General features: G+C 37.8%; 1 protein-coding gene across 4 annotated transcripts; it reads right to left on the reverse strand.

Moving 5' to 3' along the window:
* Positions 1-1,398: 1,398 nt before the first annotated feature.
* On the reverse strand, positions 1,399-16,555 carry LOC113078169 (dnaJ homolog subfamily B member 5). Of its 4 annotated transcripts, none has more exons than XM_026250487.1 (4): positions 16,498-16,555; positions 14,501-14,755; positions 11,289-11,929; positions 1,399-3,815 (listed from the first exon to the last, which is right to left on the reverse strand). In XM_026250487.1, the coding sequence occupies exons 2-4, from the start codon at positions 14,709-14,711 to the stop codon at positions 3,582-3,584; spliced, it is 1,086 nt and encodes a 361-aa protein (XP_026106272.1). In that variant the 5' UTR covers positions 14,712-14,755; positions 16,498-16,555; the 3' UTR covers positions 1,399-3,581. The 4 variants fall into 4 exon arrangements, with proteins under 4 accessions (XP_026106272.1, XP_026106276.1, XP_026106286.1 ...); XM_026250491.1 differs by lacking the exon at positions 16,498-16,555 and adding an exon at positions 15,803-16,091; XM_026250501.1 differs by lacking the exon at positions 1,399-3,815 and adding an exon at positions 5,447-6,370.
* Between the last annotated feature and the right edge of the window lie 3,026 nt (positions 16,556-19,581).

The following is a 19,581-nucleotide window of genomic DNA, read 5'->3' on the forward strand; positions in this document are numbered from 1 at the left end:
CTCTCAGCTGTTACGGCCCTCCTGCTGGACAGATATAGGGTCAGCGTATTATTACTGTCCGTCTCACAACTGCTCCAAGTGTTATGACCTGGCAGCGCGCTTGGCTCAAGGCCCTCTCCACTTCCCTTATGTGTTCAGACCAAATGACTTAGTCACCTCACAGAGGGGGAAAAACCCTGCCAAGCCCTGAAGAACATTCTGGATCAGGGAGTCACTGGCAGTCTAATGTGCTCTCAGAACCTTTGTAATATACATCCTGTGAGTAGTGTATTTATTGTTACACCTCATTGGGTATGTGGCAATGGGAGAGAAAAATCATAAACTATTATTGTTACTGATATTTTCGTAATTGATGTGCAAATCTGCAGAAATCAGATCATTTGTAATTATCTATTCCGTGCCAGTGTTGTACTGGATGCAAACTTGAAACTACAGTGTTTGTATTTATAGGATGTGCTTTAGTTTTTAGACACATTGACAAAATACCAGCAGAATGCCTCAGTACTCTATTTTTGCTTAATTTACCTTTTTTTCTATATGAATATGTATTCTGGTGTTAAACAGTGAGGGCTCTAATTCTCATTGGTGAGATCAGGCTGGAGAATGAACGAGGCAGCAACACTTCTGGAGAGCACAAACAAAAATAACCACATTATTTAGTTAAGGAAATGCCCGATGGGTGTTACAAAAAGTTAAAAAGTTTCTTATACACTGTAAGGGGCATCACAGACCCTCCCTTCTTTTACTAAATCATCCCCTTGGAATTGTAATGTTCTGTCTGCATTCCGAGTAGTTTTGAGATATTGAACTTCAAAGTTTAAGCAATTCCATTCAACTGTGAAAATAGAACCAAACTTGTTTTTTTTTTTTTTTAAATAAAAAGTCCTATAATGTTTCAACATTTAAAAAAAAAATCATAAACATAAGCTGACATATGTGAATAACTCAATTTTGACAAAAATGTCAGCTAGAACCTTATAATTCCAAGAAGTACGAAATATTAATGACACTAATCTGAATATTGCAGGCCATGTTTCCTCCTGAATGTCTGGTGGCTACAGACCTGCTCTCCGTTTCAGCTCAGAAATGGAGTATTTTCAGGATTCAAAGTTGTTTTTCCTCTCTGTGACTAATTATTTCAATTGATTTTTATCTTTGGATTTTGATGTTTAAAAATCACAGTGTTTTTTTGGATCTATATTTCCTTTGTTAGAGCTGATGAATTCAGTCTTGTCGTCTGATTTTTGGAGGTTAATGTATCTTATGCAGTGATATGATGCAAAGTGTCTTGGGGTCAGTTTGTGGTCAGCTCATTTCCATGCACAGTATGAACTTATTTATATAAATTATTGATAAAGCACCAAAAAAACTGTACTGAAAGATTTCAGTTGTACACACACACACACTGTCTCTTCAAAGCCTGAATCTCTCTGAATCACAGGAAACTTACACACTGCTTGCATTCAGCATTGATTTATCCTCCCATGGGGTGCAGAAAGCAGCATTTAATACTGTCTCATACACGAGGACAGATGCAATAAACCTGACTTTTTAAATTTGATGTTCAAATTCAACACAGAAGTGGCTGGAGGTCCAAAAGTCTCATGAGTACAGTGGTACAACAACCCAAACAGAGACCAGCACATAATAAAGCAACATGACACCTGTCCTTAAAAAGGTCACTTTCATTTTATCACCAAATACAGTAATGATTAAATGACATAGTTACCACTGTATAAGAAATATCCTGGAAGGATCCCTGGAAATATGAAAATTGCTGTAACTCAAAGGCTGCTGTTACTGTTACTGAAAGATGGTATCACAAATAGATTAAAAGGGATGTTTTGCACTTTATTTAAATCTAAACCAAATTAAAGATAACTATTGCAAGTTATTTCACATTGCATACATTTAAAGGTGTGAAATACAGTACATATGGAACTGCTAAAAAGCTGTTCAAAAAACAATTCCCTCATGTCTTCATAAAAAAGCCCTAGCTGTGCTTACTGAACAATGAACAGGTTTCAGTTTCACACAGGTGTCAGATCAGATCAGATCAATCCTCAAACATTTTTATCAATATAAAGTAAGATGCTTTTTCTATTCACTTTCATTTTTTTCATATAGGATTAAAAGAAAATTCAACTTACGGAGACTGTCATGTACTTCGGAGGATGTTTGTGTTTCTTTTAATGCGCGAGGAGGGGTGTATATTAACGTAAATGAATGAGCATTTTCGAAGAGCTGTAACTTATCAATGATTATTTAAATATCACGTTGGCCACATGTGAAAATGAGGTTATTTTTCCACAACACAAGAGGTGGTATATTAGCTGTTGTTGACCACAGCCGTCAAACTTTGGCAGAACAACCTGACACAGGAACAGACCAGAACTTATTATTTATCAAACTTATAAGTTTTTATTCACGGAAAGTTTCCTTCTCTCAGTCAATGAAATTATGAATAACTGTTAGCAAGGACGATTTGTCAGGTTACCAAGTTGTAAAATGTTGTGTCCATATTAACTTGACAGTCTAGGTCAAAGTTTTTTTTTTTTTTTTGTATGATCCATGTGATGTGTCAAATACTTATTATATAACCTATAATATAACTTGTCTATATAAGATATTGCCTATGGTCAGAGAGAGAGAGACAGAGAGAGAGAGAGACTGCTGGACAGTCAAAGCCATCATTTCCTTGTCATTGTCTGGAAAATCAGCCTAGATATGCTTCCAGCTAACTCCTCATGTTTCACAGAAACAATAACATCATATATGAAGAGCACCATGAAGATGACTACATGGCCAAATTATACTTTTTAGGGTAAACTATCCCTTTGATGGTTACTGCCATACATTATTTTTGGGTATAGAAATGACAAAATAATCGAATTAGTATTTGTGTTTTAATGATATGCTTAGATCTATGCTAGTAAAACTAAAATAGCTGGTTTGAGCCACATTAAGGCACTCAAAAATCCTGTAATCATCCCACCAAAGGTTTACCATAATTGCCCGTAGCTCGTACTTCAAGAACGACCAGAAAGCACCTGTAGACTGCTGAGGGACTGGAAATATATCAAATTGTTACCAAATGGCTCTGTTGGTGCTCGAAATCTGAAAAAATCTTCCACACTATACAGAATACTTCTTTTTAAACAAGATTATCGAATATAATAAGGGAAAGGAATTTAATCTGCTACAAAATAACACACATTCAACTCCAGAGTCAATAGCCAGCTGTCCTCATCTCCATCATTACAACAAAATCATTAACCTTCCATTCAACAAATCAGTCATTTTGTCTGCTTTGTCTGGAAGTTATATATATAAAAAATATTTCTAAAAATAAGGTTGGTTATAAGTCATGGCCTTGGCATTACAAACTACTTCAACATCCCAAAAATCAGCGTTCCACATGTCCAGAGAATCTGATAATAAATTAAGTAAAACTGTAACAAAATTTCAAATGAGCCTCTGGTCCTTCAGACATATTTGTCCGTCTTTGAATTCAGCGTCTGTATTGTTGCTGAAAACGTGTTTGAGAAACGTAACCCTACAGTGTATCCAGTGAGCGTCCTCTAAGACTGTGGCAGGTGCTGTTTGATGATCTCTTTGGACTGGGCTGGGATTCTGTCCGGGAAGCGCACCTGGAACTGCACTATCAAATCTCCGCGTTGAGATGGATTTTTTGGGAAAGGTAGGCCTTCTCCACGTAGTCTCTTGATAGTGCCTGGTTTGATGATATCGTTGCAGGGCAATGTGATTGCTCGGTTGTCAATGGTGGGAATGGTCACTGTACAGCCACACAATGCCTATAAAAACAAAGCAAAGTCAAGTCAATGCGAGAGCAGCTGATGGTATTTCAACACTTAAACACAAAGTCTACATGGCGATATAGAGACCGAGTGTAAGATGCCTCTGTGAAGTTACAGGCACAGGGAGCACTTGTACAGTATATAGTTTATAGTAAGTATATATATACAAGTGTGTGTATATACATGGTAAATTGTTGTAAAAAAAATAAAAATAAAAATAATAATCAATACAATTTATGGTTGGCAGTAGTGGTTGTAAGAACTTTACTTTAAAAAACATGGGAGCAAGTAAGCAACATTTGAAGTGTTAAAGTTTGAACTTGAATGAAAAAAATTTAAATAATAATAATTAATCGAAATAATATACCAAATTTCCGAAATCTGTTGTTTAACTTTATAGCAGGATCAACTAAACGCAGGATTTTCAAAAGTATGTGTAATATTTAAAGTTCCCGCATAGAGTCTTTAAAATAAGAGTTTTACACAAGCGGAGGTAAATACTGCTACATAGAAGGTGCACAGTGGCATAAACATAAATACACACAAAAAACACCATAACAAAGATAATGCTATAAACATTAACATAAAGAAGTTATATAAACCAGCAATATACATAAAGGATAAGAAAAACTAAGAAGACAAATAGTTATTTCAATGATAAACCATCAAATGTAAAGCATCACAGATTTCTGGCAATGTCAATTTATGTTTTTTTTTTTTTTTTACTGTAAATTAAAAGATTCTTTTTACTGTATAATAGATATTAATATTCAATTAGATGTATTTCAGATTTTCACTGTATAAAGGATAACTTCCCATTAATAATTTAACAGGTTTTTACTGTAGCATTGTTACAGTTTTTGAAAGATATTTCTCATGTGTACCAAGGCGGCATTTATTTGATGTAAAATAAAGTAAAAAACAATATAAAAATATTATTACAGTTTAATATAACTGTATTAATTGCCTTTCTTTTTTTATTTACTTCAAACTTTTGAATGGTAGTGTATCATGGTTTCCACAACATTATTATGCAGCACCATTCATACTGTATTTCTTATTAAAAATGTCGCCTTAGTGAGCATAAGAAACTTTCAAAAACATTACAAATCTTAATTTCACCAAACTTTCGACCTCCAGTGTACATACAATTTAAATAGTTTTATGATTATTCAAGTAGAGATTAAATAGAAAACAAATATTTTAAATATATTTTGATTCATATTTGATTAAAAAACCGCATGCAAGATCTGTGAATTTCGGACTTGGATTGTAAATGTGTGCAAGCATGTGGGGATGTCCAAGTGTGTGTGTGTGTGTGTGTGTGTGTGTGTGTGTGTTATGCTACAGAAGGGGTAGCTGAGTGCACAGAAAGTTAATTTTGGCCACTGCTCTCATTTCACAGAGCTAATGAAGCAACCAAAAAATCAGCTGAGGACATAAATTGCTGTGGTGTATCAAATCAGAAGTTGCCAAGAAACTAAAATTATATTCCTTCCACAGATGGAACACTTTAAAAATGCTGGAGTAATAATATAAAAAAAGAAGCAAACCATAAACACTGGTGGCATACTTTGGGCTTCCTGAAAGATATGCCAAAATGTTTGCCTGTAAATAAAGAGAAAAATAAGATTACATGACTTCAGTGGTTCATATAATCCCACCGTAGGATAAGGTTAACAGATTTGTTGCACTTTCTATTATAGAAAAGCTCAAGCTCTAAGATCCCTCCTGGACCATCTGATAACAGTATAAATAGATTTTTGTATTTTTTTAAGCAATAAATAAATAAAGAATTACAGGTTGTGCTGGGGTAATTGACACTGGAGTAAGGAAAGCAGCCACTTATAAATCCCTGAAATGAAATTGATATGATTAGATCCTCCTATAATTACTTCTGGAACATTATATAACTTTATACTTCTTTTATTGGTAACTAAACAGTTTCTGGTCCCCATTGACTTTCATAGTATTTTTTCCATATTATGGAAGTCAATGGGGGTCAGTGACCATGTGGTCACCTGAACCATCCTGATCAGTTTGGTTACTCACATTGTTTAAATTACCTTCATTTATGTTCAACAGAAGAAGAAAAATCCTACAGGTTAGTAACAACTTCAGGGGGAGAAAATGATGACAGAATTTTCATTTTTGGCTAAACTATTCCTTAAAAAATATCCAGATAACGAATATATCAAGAAGACAAAATAGATCAATTCGAGGCTTAAAGATTGAGGCCTAGCTGTGTGCAGAGAAGAGCCTGCAGTTATTGCATGTGAGCTTATGCTGGAAAAGCTTTTTATTAACTTTCTGTGAATACCAAGCACAAATATTGCCAAACAGCTCTGCTTTGCAGCTGTCTCAAGGGATGAGAAAATGTGTTCGCCATGACATCAGCTCCTTCCTACAGACAGCAGCGGTGTGGGCTGGGCGATGGGAGCCATGGGATTCATGGAAAGAAGGGAGCTGATGCTCTCACAAAACAGTTGAGCATGACAAGTTGCCAGGCATCTCCTCAACTCTGGCTAATGATGATGTTTCCCAAACAGCAACTACAATTAAACAACCAAAGTTCAACCAACCAAACCAAAGTTCTGCTGCTGAACATAGTCTTGTTAAAGGATATTGAAAATAAAATAGATGCTGTTATGGTGCAAAGCTAGGTGTGACAAAGGTTTGTCACTGATCTGGACAGCAGTATGAAGTTTACAGAACATTTCCACTAGAGAGATATATAGACTACATCCATAATTACAAAGCCACTTAGCAAGATCATGGAATAAATACAGTATGTCAGTGACGACACAGACAAGTAGATAGTTGACTGCAACTATTCCCAACTTGCTGTAATATTGCTGTCAGTCTTTTATAATCAAAACGTGTAAGAGCCGAACTGTATTTAGGACTCCAAAGGACTGTAGTCTGACAACTGCTATGTAAACACAGACATATAGTTTCAGGACAGTGTATGTCACATGTTTGCACATTCATTAGTTTGTATGGCTGGGGAATTATCACACAAAAACAATTGCGATAAACTTTTTCATATCAGTTAAATTCAATAATTGTCACGATAAATGTCAAATCTTTATCTCTTTCAAGTTTAAATGCAGATTTTGCTCCTAAGTGAAAGTTGTAGAAAGCAGGCCATTAACTATTATTTTAAACTACTCTTAATGTTTAGAACATGACAAACACTTCACTGTGGCGAGTGGGGCGGGACCGAGAGGCGTGGGAACGAGGAGTGAGGCCAGGTGTAGTGATTGGAGATGAGCTACACCTGCGCCCCACCGCCAGTATCGAGTCCCACGTAGGAGATGGAAGGATATAAAACTGGAGTGACGACCGTGAAGGACGAGAGAGGACCAGGCCTGGGACATTATTTTATGTGTTTGCTTTTATTTGTGCGCGTCAGTCGCTGTAAGGGGCTGACGCGCTGTTTTGTTTATTTTTGAATGATTAAAATGTTTTTGATTGTGCGCCAGTTCCCCCCTCCTTCTTCCCGATGTATAGGAAGTTTGAATCGTTACAGTGGTGCCGAAACCCGGGAGAAGGAGGGACGCGCTGCTGAAGATCCCTCGCTGTTGTAGTGAATCCGCGGTGCCCTCGAGCAGGCGAGGTATGTGCCGCCATGGACGCTCGAGGCGGTGGGCTGGAGCGAGTTGCCGGGGACGGGCGAGCTCGCTGCCGACCGCCCACGATATGGAGGGGCGGCTGCCGTCCGTGAGGGAGCGGAGGAGTCGGCGCCGTTCGCCAGGGGGCCGGAGCCTGCCGCCTCCGTGAGGGAATCCGGAGGGGCAGGGAACGGGGGACTCCTGCCGCTGCCCAAAATCGGAGGAGCCGTCGCCGTCCACCGGGCGGCGGAGGAGTGTCGTGCCGTCCGCCGAGGGCCGTCCAGTGCCACCGCCGGGCACCGCGGAGGAGATCACCCAGCCGGTGGAGGGCCGAGCAGCAGTGCGTCTGGGAACCGGATTTTTTTTTTTTTTTTTTTTCTCTCCCCTCTCTCGTCCCTGACGCTCCTCCTTCCATCTCCTTTTCTCTCGCCTCGTCTGTCCTACCCCCAGGTTCCCGCAGGTCCCCGTGAGCGGTCCCCCCCGGAGGGAAGGGGGGGGGGGGTAGAGCGCAGTCTCGAGGGTACCCCCCGGCCTGCGAGGGGCGATGGGGGTATGTGGCGAGTGGGGCGGGGCCGAGAGGCGTGGGAACGAGGAGTGAGGCCAGGTGTAGTGATTGGAGATGAGCTACACCTGCGCCCCACTGCCAGTATCGAGTCCCACGTAGGAGATGGAAGGATATAAAACTGGAGTGACGACCGTGAAGGACGAGAGAGGACCAGGCCTGGGACATTATTTTATGTGTTTGCTTTTATTTGTGCTGTTTGCTGTTTTGTTTATTTTTGAATTATTAAAATGTTTTTGATTGTGCGCCGGTTCCCGCCTCCTTCTTCCCGATGTATAGGAAGTTTGAATCGTTAAATTCACATTTTTGAAATCTTTAACCACTTAACCAGTCATTTTTAATTAATTAAATTAACATTAATATAAAAAAATAATTGCTTAGTTCCTGCATGTTCTAATTAGTGATTTTGTGTCAAATGAAGCAGGTTTGTGTTGTCTGACTTTAATGACACATATCTTCAGCAACGTTTGCAGTGCAGGCTGCAATATTAATAACATTTATTTTTTCATTTACATTTAGTTTTTCTCTAAGAAATGGACATTTGACAGTAGCTTGAGATGCAGATGTACATTTATGTTCATTGTAAAAAAAATGACCATCTAATTTTGTATATGGTGAAATGTTATTATTCTGACTATTTGAGCTTTATTTGAATTAACAATTGTTCTTCCATAGTAGCATACATTTAGATAAAACCACACATACAGCATCTCAATACCATGGTAAAAATTTAACTATACGGTTTCTAGGTATTTGTATGAAAAACAGTAAATACGTTTTAGTATGAATACACAAACGCATTAGATATTATTAGCAATTATATTCCATTACTTCTTTAATACATATGTACATTCATAACATGATAAAATTTGATATGAATATCCCACATTTCTGCCACGATAGGCGATGTATACACAGCAACAATGTAGTGAAAAACAGAAAAAAAATTTCCCTAGCTTTTTAAAAAAGTTTCATGTATACACAACAACATTTGCATAATGATTAGCGATTAAACATATCCGCAAAAATGGCCAAAAAGCTGTATTACGTATGACAGGCCAGTAGTTAACACTGCCACCTTGTTAGTAAACAGAACCTGTAGGGAAGTGACAACTGTATGTTTTATATGATGCATCTCTTCTGTTGGTTGTTATACTGCAGAAGTAAATTCACACTTGCTAAAGGAGCGTTAGCAAACTCTTGAGCAGCAGCAATAACAGTAACATGTACTCCACTATTGTTGTGTACTGTAAGTTTGTTCGTACTTACCTTTAAAATTGACACGTCCTGCGCATGTCTACATACCTAACATGTAATACGCATGTGCATAACGTCACTGTTTTCAAAGATTCCTGTATTGGGTGTTTACACAGAAACGATAATGGTGGCGTCTTCAAAAACTTGCACTTTGAAAACCATTAAAAAATATATGCATTTTCAGTCCTCAGAAATGCTGTTGTCATGTAAACAAACAGGAAAAACGCATAAAAAGTTTCCAGTGTTGGGCTGAAAACATGCTCTTGTAAATGACCCCTTAGTGTTACGGCATGTTAAATGATGACGTATTTTAGATTGAAAAGTATTCTGATTGTATCGTTGAACACAGTGTTACTCCTGTTTGCCTCTTCATATCATTTTATCAAGAAAGATTATATCATGATAAATCTTGGGTTTTCATCTCTAAATGAAAAGTGATATTGAATTCAAGGGAATGCGTCCCTGAGAACAGTCTAGAACCATGCTAAATCTGTCCTCTGCTCTGAATGTGTCTACAATAAACAGGCAGATGAAAATTTGTGGGGCAAGTTGCCATCAGTATGCATGAGATGGTACCAGATGGCAAAACAGTTTGTGATGTTCACTGCCACTTATCAAGTTTCATTCTGGGCATCTAATGAGCAAGACCTTTAAAAGAAAATCACTGTTCTGAAAACATCTCAGAAAAGATTAGCAGACAGTTAAAATAGGCACTGTAAATGTTTTCAGATATTTTAAATCATGGTTGACATGAAATAGGCAAAAAAATGCTCTTTTCGCTGTAGAGCTTGACATTTTATGGACACATTGACTGGTCTGGCTGAGCTGCAAAGTAAAAGTTGTCAAAAAGTAAAGTTAACAGAAAAACAAGAAAAATTTTTCACCATTAATCGCACTGGTGCTCTGAAACACATCATGTTCATTCAAAACTGACATTAAAGCTATTTCTGCTGATGTCACTGTCAATATAAAGCATTAACTGACAGTGGTTTTCTAAGTCACTAGAAAAACAGAAATATATACAGTTACTGTATACTGTAGTTATTATCCTCAGTGGAACAGCCCATGAAAATCCCATTACAACATATCCGACATATCCGACATTAATAAAATATTTAAAATTTTAAAAAGCATCATGTTCCAGCATTTGATGGGACAGAACTTGGAAAAGAATTCTTGGAGCTTTATTGAATCCTGTCAGGCTGTCATAAACACCCTTAACTTTCATAATTAAAACTATGCCTGGATAAAACACAAATACAATTCACAGAAATCTAACTTTTCAACTACAGTTATGATTTTCACGTGGACAAAAAATTGAATTATATTATCAGTAAGAGTTTTCTTGCAAATGAACATTCCATGTGCAACCTGAAAAAACACTTGTTTAGTTTAGTCACATGACAATTTTATCTGCGTAGTTCAACTCTTCAAGGTGGGTTCAACTCGCTTTTTCAAAGAAAGGACACTGCTTTGGCGTATGACACCGCACCATGACATTCCTGTGCTCTCACACTGAAGTGGGAGAGAGAGTAAAATCAGCAGTGACGTTGAGCCATAGAGGGACTCTACAGTCACCAAACATAATGTGTCCTATTGAGTCCTAGAGCTATCTTGGATTAACATGGTTGGGCATGTATATGTATATTTATGTACACTTTATAAAGTTATGCAATAATATGATTCATAATGAAATGGTAGGGCACAGGTTGGTTGATACCAAATGAAGCCCATTAATTTACATTGTAAGTCCATCTAATTGAGGGCACAAAGGCCAAAGGATAGTCTAGTGTTGAGACCTATCTAATCTAAGTCTGACTCTGTCTATTCTTGGGCTACAGAATCCAACTGATAAAACAACCCAGTCTGCTTTGACATCCAGTCAGGGAATGCCAAGAGAGAGTGGGAAAAAGCACACAGGTGCAAAAAAACTGAGTATTATTTCTGGCTATTAACCAATATACTTTGAGTGAAAATAAAAGGTGGAAACCAAATGGCCTGAAAACAAACTATATCCAAAAGATGAAGAGCACATACCTCCTTAAGACCGATCTTGGCTGTGTAAATGATGTTAGATCCATCCCTCTTGAAGCGCGGGTGCCCTTTGTCTTTTAGTACAAATGCAATATCAGCAGGAACGTTCTCAGGTGTCTCATCACCCTCTTTGGGGAAGGTGATCTTGGTCCCTTCCTTCCAGCCTCTTTTGATAACAATGTTAAGGATCTTGTCCTCTGTCCTCATTGTCCTTCCATCTGGGTTTAGCCGTCGCCGAGTGATTCGCATCCGCTTGGTACATCCATGAAAGATCTCCTCTAGAGACACTTTAAGCTCATGTACCATCGGAGGGTCCTGTACTTTCCTTCGGCTGCTGTGAAGGGGCTCGTTACGATGTCTTCGACCTCCACCGTGGTGAAAACCATTGATACCATTGAAGCCAAAGTGGCTGAAGGAACTGAAAGGATCATCATCTCCATCCATGTCAATGTCCATGTCATGATCGCCAACATGGTCACTAGCGCCATTGGTGGTTCCTCGTTGGCGTCCAGAACCGAAGAATATATCGAAGGGGTTGGAGCCTCCAAAGAAAGAAGCAAAGGTGGCATGTGGATCCCCATGGAAGGTGTAGTGATATGTAGTCCCTTGTCCACTAGATGAGCCTGTGCCACCTGTTTTCAAGCCTGGATGGAAATACACAGGAGGAACTTTGCATCAGGGATTTCTGCATTTACAAGTTATTTATTTAGACAGCTTAATTCCACAGGTGAGCATCTTCTGTGACAGTTTGAGGTTAGTAAACACTCTAACTTTCAGTTATGACACCCAAGTCTTTAAAAAGATATAGCTTTATGTCATTTCATAAGTACACCCAGGATTGATTGAGCCTTATTAAAAGCATTGCCAACTTAGTGAGTCTGCCACAGCTTTGCAAGAAAAGTGGATTTAAGACTGCACTGGCAAACGAGCCAAAGAGTCAATTCTGCTCAAGACTGATTAAATTTAAGTCACTTTCTATAAAAGTGTTAACAAAAATAGAATGACTTTTAACTATTATGTCCTACTGCATAGAATAAATGGGTTTTTTTTTTCAAAAGAAGCAAGTACATTGACACACAACCCACTTGGACCTTTTAACCAATACCAGTGGATGTTAACCTCAAGATGATTCTTTGAACTATATACTACTAAGAGTTTACACCTACTTTACTGTATCAGTATAACTGTTTAAAAGAGTCAAAAAAATGAAAACAGTCAAACTGTTTAACACCTCTATGATCGTTTTAAATGTTTAACACCTCTGTTTCTATTTGTTTAGTGAAAAAAGAAGAACACGTAAATGGTCTGACAATTATAACAGAACCCTATAAAGACTCAATATAATTGGCAACTGAGATGTTAATTGTAAAGTCCTGCTGGATGATTATCAAGTGCTAGCCTATACCACGACATAGCATGGAATAGCATTTGATTTAGTCTGTAACTGCTGTAAAGCTCAAAATAAGACCTGCCAAGTCTTTCTCACTTTCATTTCTTCACCCCCACTCAGTTTGGTTTACAAATTCAAACTGCTGGACAAAGAACAGAAATACACTCTTAAACAAGAAGGCTACTTAATTCCTGTTATTGTCCCTTAGTTGGCTTCTCTTGGTGGCTTAAAATACAAACCCGATTCCAAAAAAGTTGGGACACTGTACAAATTGAGAATAAAAACAGAATTTAATGATGAGGAAGTTTCAAATTTCGATATTTTATTCAGAATACAAGAAAGATGACATATTAAATCATCCCCTTGGAATTATAAGGTTCTATCTGACATTTTTTTCAAAATTGAGTTATTCACATATTCTTATTCTGTGACATTTTATTAACATTATGTGATGTTTTATTTTAAGTTGTGTACATTTTGGGATTTTTTATTGCACAAACAAAAAGGTTCTATCTACAGAAGTCTATGGAACACAAAAACTTTAAAGCTCAATATCTCAAAACTACTCAGAACGCAGATAGAACCTTATAATTCCTGAGTTTGAATCTGTTTATAGAGTCAAATTAGCTTGCTGCTGCCACAGCCTTTTGACTGGACCTAATGGCTCTTTTTACAAGCATTATGGAACAATGCTGCACAAAAAGAAATGATGCTTAGACTCTAAAACATAAAGGGATTCCTTGCAATGAGTAACATCACTGAAGGAGGAATTGGCAGGTGTAAAGATGCTTAGTTTGGCATCTAGCCTAGAGTTTACATAAGTAGGAAGACTTCAAATCCTTCTTTGTTTCAACAAACATTTTTCTTATTTTGGAACAGTGCCATGTTTTTAGTCTTTGCATTTGTCCTAAAGGGTGAGGGAGTTATTTTGGTTGTTGGAAAAAAAACAGGTGGTGAAGCTGCACTGACAGTGGATAAAGAACAGTGGTCTAGCCACATGAGCCACAACAAAGGGTTATCCAATCTGGTATAAACACAGAACTGTGTTTATTCGATTTTTTGCACAGCCTTACCTTGTTTCATATTTCATACTACTCATACTTAATTTGGGGTTGAATATGAATCCTGGGTATTCATAATCTGACATTTTACACTAAATATTCCTAAAATCTGGGTTACTGTACATAGCTAAAACCACTTTAAATTACATGTGTGAAGCGTACTTTACCCAGGGGTTAAAAGCAGAGTTTGCTACAAAAGCCCCTTTCACACAGTAATACCATATTTACTGGTAAATTACCGGTAAATCACCATTAAGAATCATATGTATGGGACCTTTTTAAAAATACTGGTAAATTCTTTCCGGCAGTTTACCAGTATGAGAAGTTCTAAAATTACCAGTGAATTACCGGTAATGTGCTCTGTGTACTGTGAACACTGCATAAGATTACAAGTATAAGATAAAGAAATAGCTACATTCGATGTCTCTTGGCCAAATGCGGCTGCATGAATGTGAATGTTTGACACAAACAAACTCCATGCTTACAAACACAACACCAGGAGGCACAGCCGTTTAGAGGTCATTTACAGTTAATGATGTCACAGGATTTACCGGTATTTTGAAATTGATGTGTGAACGGTGCTTTACCGGTTAAAAGGTGGAATGTCCTTGCATGTGTGCACAACAAATTCTGTATTAAAGTTGTTCCAGTAATTTTATGGCAATGTACTGGTATAACTGTGCGAAAGGAGCTATAGAAGGTTCTGATGAGGTTATGAGATATTTGGCTGTGGTTCTTCTGTACTTGGACCCAACCATACTTACCATCCTCACCGTACTGGTCATAGATGACTCTCTTCTTTGGGTCACTCAGTACCTCATAAGCCTCTGCTATCTCCTTAAACTTCTCTTCAGCATTGGGATCCTTGTTTTTGTCTGGATGAAACTTTAGAGCCATCCTCTTGTAGGCCTTTTTGATTTCATCCTCATTAGAGCCTGAAGGTATGCCAAGGATTTTATAGTAATCCTTCCCCATGGCTTTGATTTACAGATAGAGTCCTTCCAGAAGCACCAAACTCTCTACAAAACAAAGGTGGAAATTAGCAAGGTAAACAATAAAGTAATAAGCGTTTGTGTTTCTCGAGCTCCATGAACGCTCAGAGTGGGTTTCTCACTCAGTAGTGTGAAATGTAAAACCCGAAGTGGATCTGCTGCCGACAGATTACAGATCGCTTTGAATTCGAGGGAACTCTTTCTCACTGCTTTCCTCTTATGCGTTGTTTTGTTCCACTCCGGATTTCTGTTTGAGTGTTTACACTTGAAGCTTCGCTTCTCTTCATTTAGAGCTATTTTCATTGACAGGGCAGAAATATACAAATTAATTGGCCAAGGTGTGTGTTTACACGTAAATTACTTGATATTAATGACTTCTTTATTTAAGTCAATAATACCTTTTTAAGTGATATATCACACTCATAATCTCTATCCACAGCCTTATCTAAAGAACAGCAGCACTTGACTTGTGCTTGAGGCTAGAGCCTCTGCTGCAGTCGGTCAGTGCTCAAGATATTAATTAGAGAGAAACAGCAGACAAAAATAAAACACAGCAATATTCTTCAATTATATATCTCATAATGGCCAAGAACGATTTTAGTGTTACACAGTACCGTGAACGACGTGAACTAATGGAGTTCGGTAAAACTGGCAAGATATTCACAGATTCGACTTTTCCGGATCAATAACTCGCGAGCAAAACGTTTTTGGTACACGAATTATGCCTCTTTTTACTCGTAGTGATGTAGTAAACGAGCTACAAGCGAGTTTGCCTGAAAACAAGCTTTCCTCCGCGAACTTATAAATGGTTTGGGTCTGAACAGACCTTGATCATCGTGTGTCGTTTGGGCGACACTGACTGCACACCGCTCGAGGAACACTAAAAGACTTGCTATTATACAGACCAGTTGCGATTTAAACACAAACTCACATGCTTTCAAAAGAATGTCATGTTGCATTTAGGCTTGTTTTATCTTTTTTACGGTTTGACTAAAACCGGCTGTTTAAAATAAACACAATGACAATAGCATATACTGTATTCGACAATACACGAACAGATTCACCGAAACTCACCAGTTACAATATCTGCAGGACAATAATGCCGGGATGCCGGTTAGCCGGATCAGACAGGAAATCCTCAAAATCTCATCAGTCTACCGGTATCCCTCTCCGGTATTTAATGATGCCATGGTGACCACCAATGAAAAATAACGGACGACTGACTAGGTGATATCTGACTGACGTCAGTTAGACAAGCCTGACCTCTTTATGTATATTTCGCATAAAAATAGATTTGTATTTTTTTATGATTATTATTATCCGCGCCTGCACCAGGGTGCAATTAAACATTCTAACATTAGACGCAAGCAGAGATGAAATCAAGACCTGAAGCTGTGCTTCAAAACCTTCTGAGCTGTCCGAGCAGCAGGCACCAAAGATTTGAGTCACAAGCACTTTTTTTTACAAGTAAAGATGACCATACAAATGTTTTAGACTGAGCCTGATGCTCATGGTCAGCTATAAAGACATGCTGAGTTATTGTATCAATATCAGTCATTACTATTAATTATAAACCGACACTGTATTTTTTATTTATTTGAGCTACTCAAGTTGTCAAATGCCGGCGATTCTTACTTTTTTTAAAAACAGACTAGCCTTAAAAATCTCACAGTGATATATTACTGGAAATGATAGAAACTTTCAATCGCAAGCACATATTTGATCTAGATGTATTTTTAAAGTTATACAAAATTGAAAACGGAGCTTACCGAGAGAAAGTCTGCCGGTTACAGCAGCATGACATTCTACTCCATTCCATTAGCTCCGCCTCTAATTTAAATACGCCCCGCCCCGCACACTCCACAAATACATTACTTCAGGCAACAGTCCAAGAAACCAGTCCCTCTCCAAAACATAACTGCCTCCGTGGATATTTTTGATATCTTACAAAGTGTGCTTACAATAAAAGAAAAAATACAGTACTTGTGTGTGCCTGTATATATATATATATATATATATGTGTGTGTGTGTGTGTGTGTGTGTGTGTGTGTGTGTGTCATGTGTGTCTGTGCTGTGCTTTTAACTATAAAAAAACATGGCATACAGTATGTGACAAATGAAAACTTTGATTTTGAGAAAAGTAGAGAGTGTATGCATATAGTGACCTAATACACACAGTGATTGATTTCTATTTCTTATGCCCCACTTCACTTCCCAGGATTTGCTCTTCACTCATACTGAACCCAGGCACTCATGCCTGCAGGACTAAGTGGGCTGGATACAGCTGTATGGCCCTAGATCAGGCTTTACATTAACACGGCAGGGAACGAGACTCTCCACTGATGTCTGAAATCTCACTCCTTTAAGGTCACATACAGTTTGAAGGTATTTCTACATTCAGCCAGCTTTGTGTATAGACTGTTCAGGAAAGTTGTTATGCCAGTTAACATCTGACACTGTAGGATTTTCCTCTGAACCTTTTGAACTGTTTACAAATATTAGCTGCTCATTTTGCAGTTTCTGGATGCATCAAAAACTAGATATTTACACTTAAGTCAATCCATGTTATGCAATGATCTGAGAGTTGGGCATATTCATTCATTCTGTGCATTTGGATGGCAGACATCGGTCCCTTATGAAGGGGTTAGAGAGTTTATATTGTTTATTTTGTTATTTACTTTTATTATAGGGATAGTTTACCCAAAAAATGAAATGAGGATGAGTAAAAGATGACTGATGAATTTTTGGCTATAAAAATTAATTATTAACATATTAATAAGGAGGGAGTTTTAAATCAGTTTTTTTTTTTTTGGCAGTGCTCAAAAAATAATAATAAATAATAATAATAATTAATATTGTAACAGTTCAGTCTTTTTCAATATCTGAACAGCAAAACAATGTCAAATGTAAAACATGCTGTATTTGTTTGAATTAAGAAACAATGTCTCTCTCACTCTCTGTCTCTCTCACTCTCTTTCTCTCTCTCTCTCTCTCTCTATATATATATTATAACAAATTTGTTTTATTAACAAGCAGATGAGTCATATGCTGTATCTCATTTATTAGTTCATTTGACTGAAATGTCTTGCTTGTTTGTATAAAGTTAGCTCTCATCTTTAAATAGACAGAAATGAAGAGCAGGCTGGAAAAGGTGGACTGATGGGAATAAGTGCACCTGAATCATCATAGCACTTGAGTGTGGAGGAGAAATGTAAATGATTGAGTGACTCAGAACCTCCCACAGGTGACAACGCAAGTGTAGTGACTGCTATATTACTGATAGTCACTTAACACTTTATATGCTATGAGAAGATGGGTCTGAGTTAAATACTTATTTTTATTATTATTTAATTGCAAGCTGTAAGGGCAGATATGGATATAACACGTGCAGTTTGCTTGCTCTGTCATGGTGCACATGGCCTGTCCAGGACTCCCCTAAGGGCGCTGCTCCATCAAGAAATACCCCATCCCACAGCTAGACAAGCATCTCCAGGTCAACCGGCCCTAAAGACTGTACCTCCACTGTCCATCCACCTCTTTAGCTCTCCACATGACTTGATAAACAAATAAAATCCCATGTCTAACTGAATGATTTATTGCGGTCCAAGGGTGGCATATACAAGTGGAGGCTTTTTTTTTTTTTTTTTGCAAAAACTGATTTCTCTCTGGATAGCATAGCACCTGTATGACACAATGTACATTATTCTGGTCACACATAGTGGGAACACTGTCTGTACAAATGGGGAGAAGAGACAGAGAGAGAGAAAGAGAGAGAGAGAGAGAGTGAGAGTGAGAGTGAGAGTGAGTGAGAGAGAGTGATTGAGAGAGAGAGAGAGAGAGAGAGAGAGAGAGAGATGCTGTATTTGAACACCGGGTAACAGAACAAATTTCTCACACATAATGTACCTCAACACCAGACAGCATAACGGTAGCCATGACAACTGGACCAAGAGCTAGACAGTAATATTTCTCTCCGCCTCTGTCTTCTGATACCACTGACATCTGTCAATACAGAACAATACCAAACGTTATATTAGGGAGAGTCGAGATGACAGTGTAACTGATGATGTTCTCTGCTGTAGTTTAACTACATTTCATCAACTGTTAAAGGGACTGTCCACCAAAAAATGAAAAATCTGTCTTTTCTCATCCTTATGTTGGTCCAAATCCGTATGGCTTTCGTTCTACTGATGGGACACAAAAGGAGTTATTTAGCAGAATGTCAAGTTGCTGTTTTTTGTATAGTTAAGGTGAATGGTTTCCATAGCTGCCCCAGATCCAAACACCACACACAAATATAATAATTTATATAATCAGTCAATACACAATTAAACAGCTCCATTTTAATTTAAGTAAATATCTAATATTTCCTGACAACTGATGTAACACTTGCACATAGAAAGTACTTTTTGACTCAAAATACATTCCTGAAGTACAACAGTTTAATCTATTAGCATGATTCAGCTGAAAATGGGGTGCCGCAGGGACTGTGCGATTCTCGTCCCTTTCATTATCAAATCTTTAAGAAAAATACGAGAAGGTTTGCCTCAGAACTTCAGAAACAAGACGATGACACAACTGCTGCTGTCTCTGAAGCTGGTATTTTCCAGCTGTAAATATATGTGGGCTGCAGAATATGGGTTTCAAAACACATAGAAGTACATTCTGTTTCTATGAGGCGAGTGTCTGCTCATATAACACATCGTGATGCCTCATAGGCATTTAAAATCAAATCAAAAGTCAAAGCATTTATGTAATTACCTTGTAAAAAAAACTTTTACTTCTTAATCACATACCCATCAGGTCATTTCACTTATAACACCAAGTTAGAGAGTAACTAATATTAAGGTATA

This window comes from Carassius auratus, chromosome 5, assembly GCF_003368295.1.
Source record: "Carassius auratus strain Wakin chromosome 5, ASM336829v1, whole genome shotgun sequence".
In the NCBI taxonomy this organism is placed as follows: domain Eukaryota; kingdom Metazoa; phylum Chordata; class Actinopteri; order Cypriniformes; family Cyprinidae; genus Carassius; species Carassius auratus.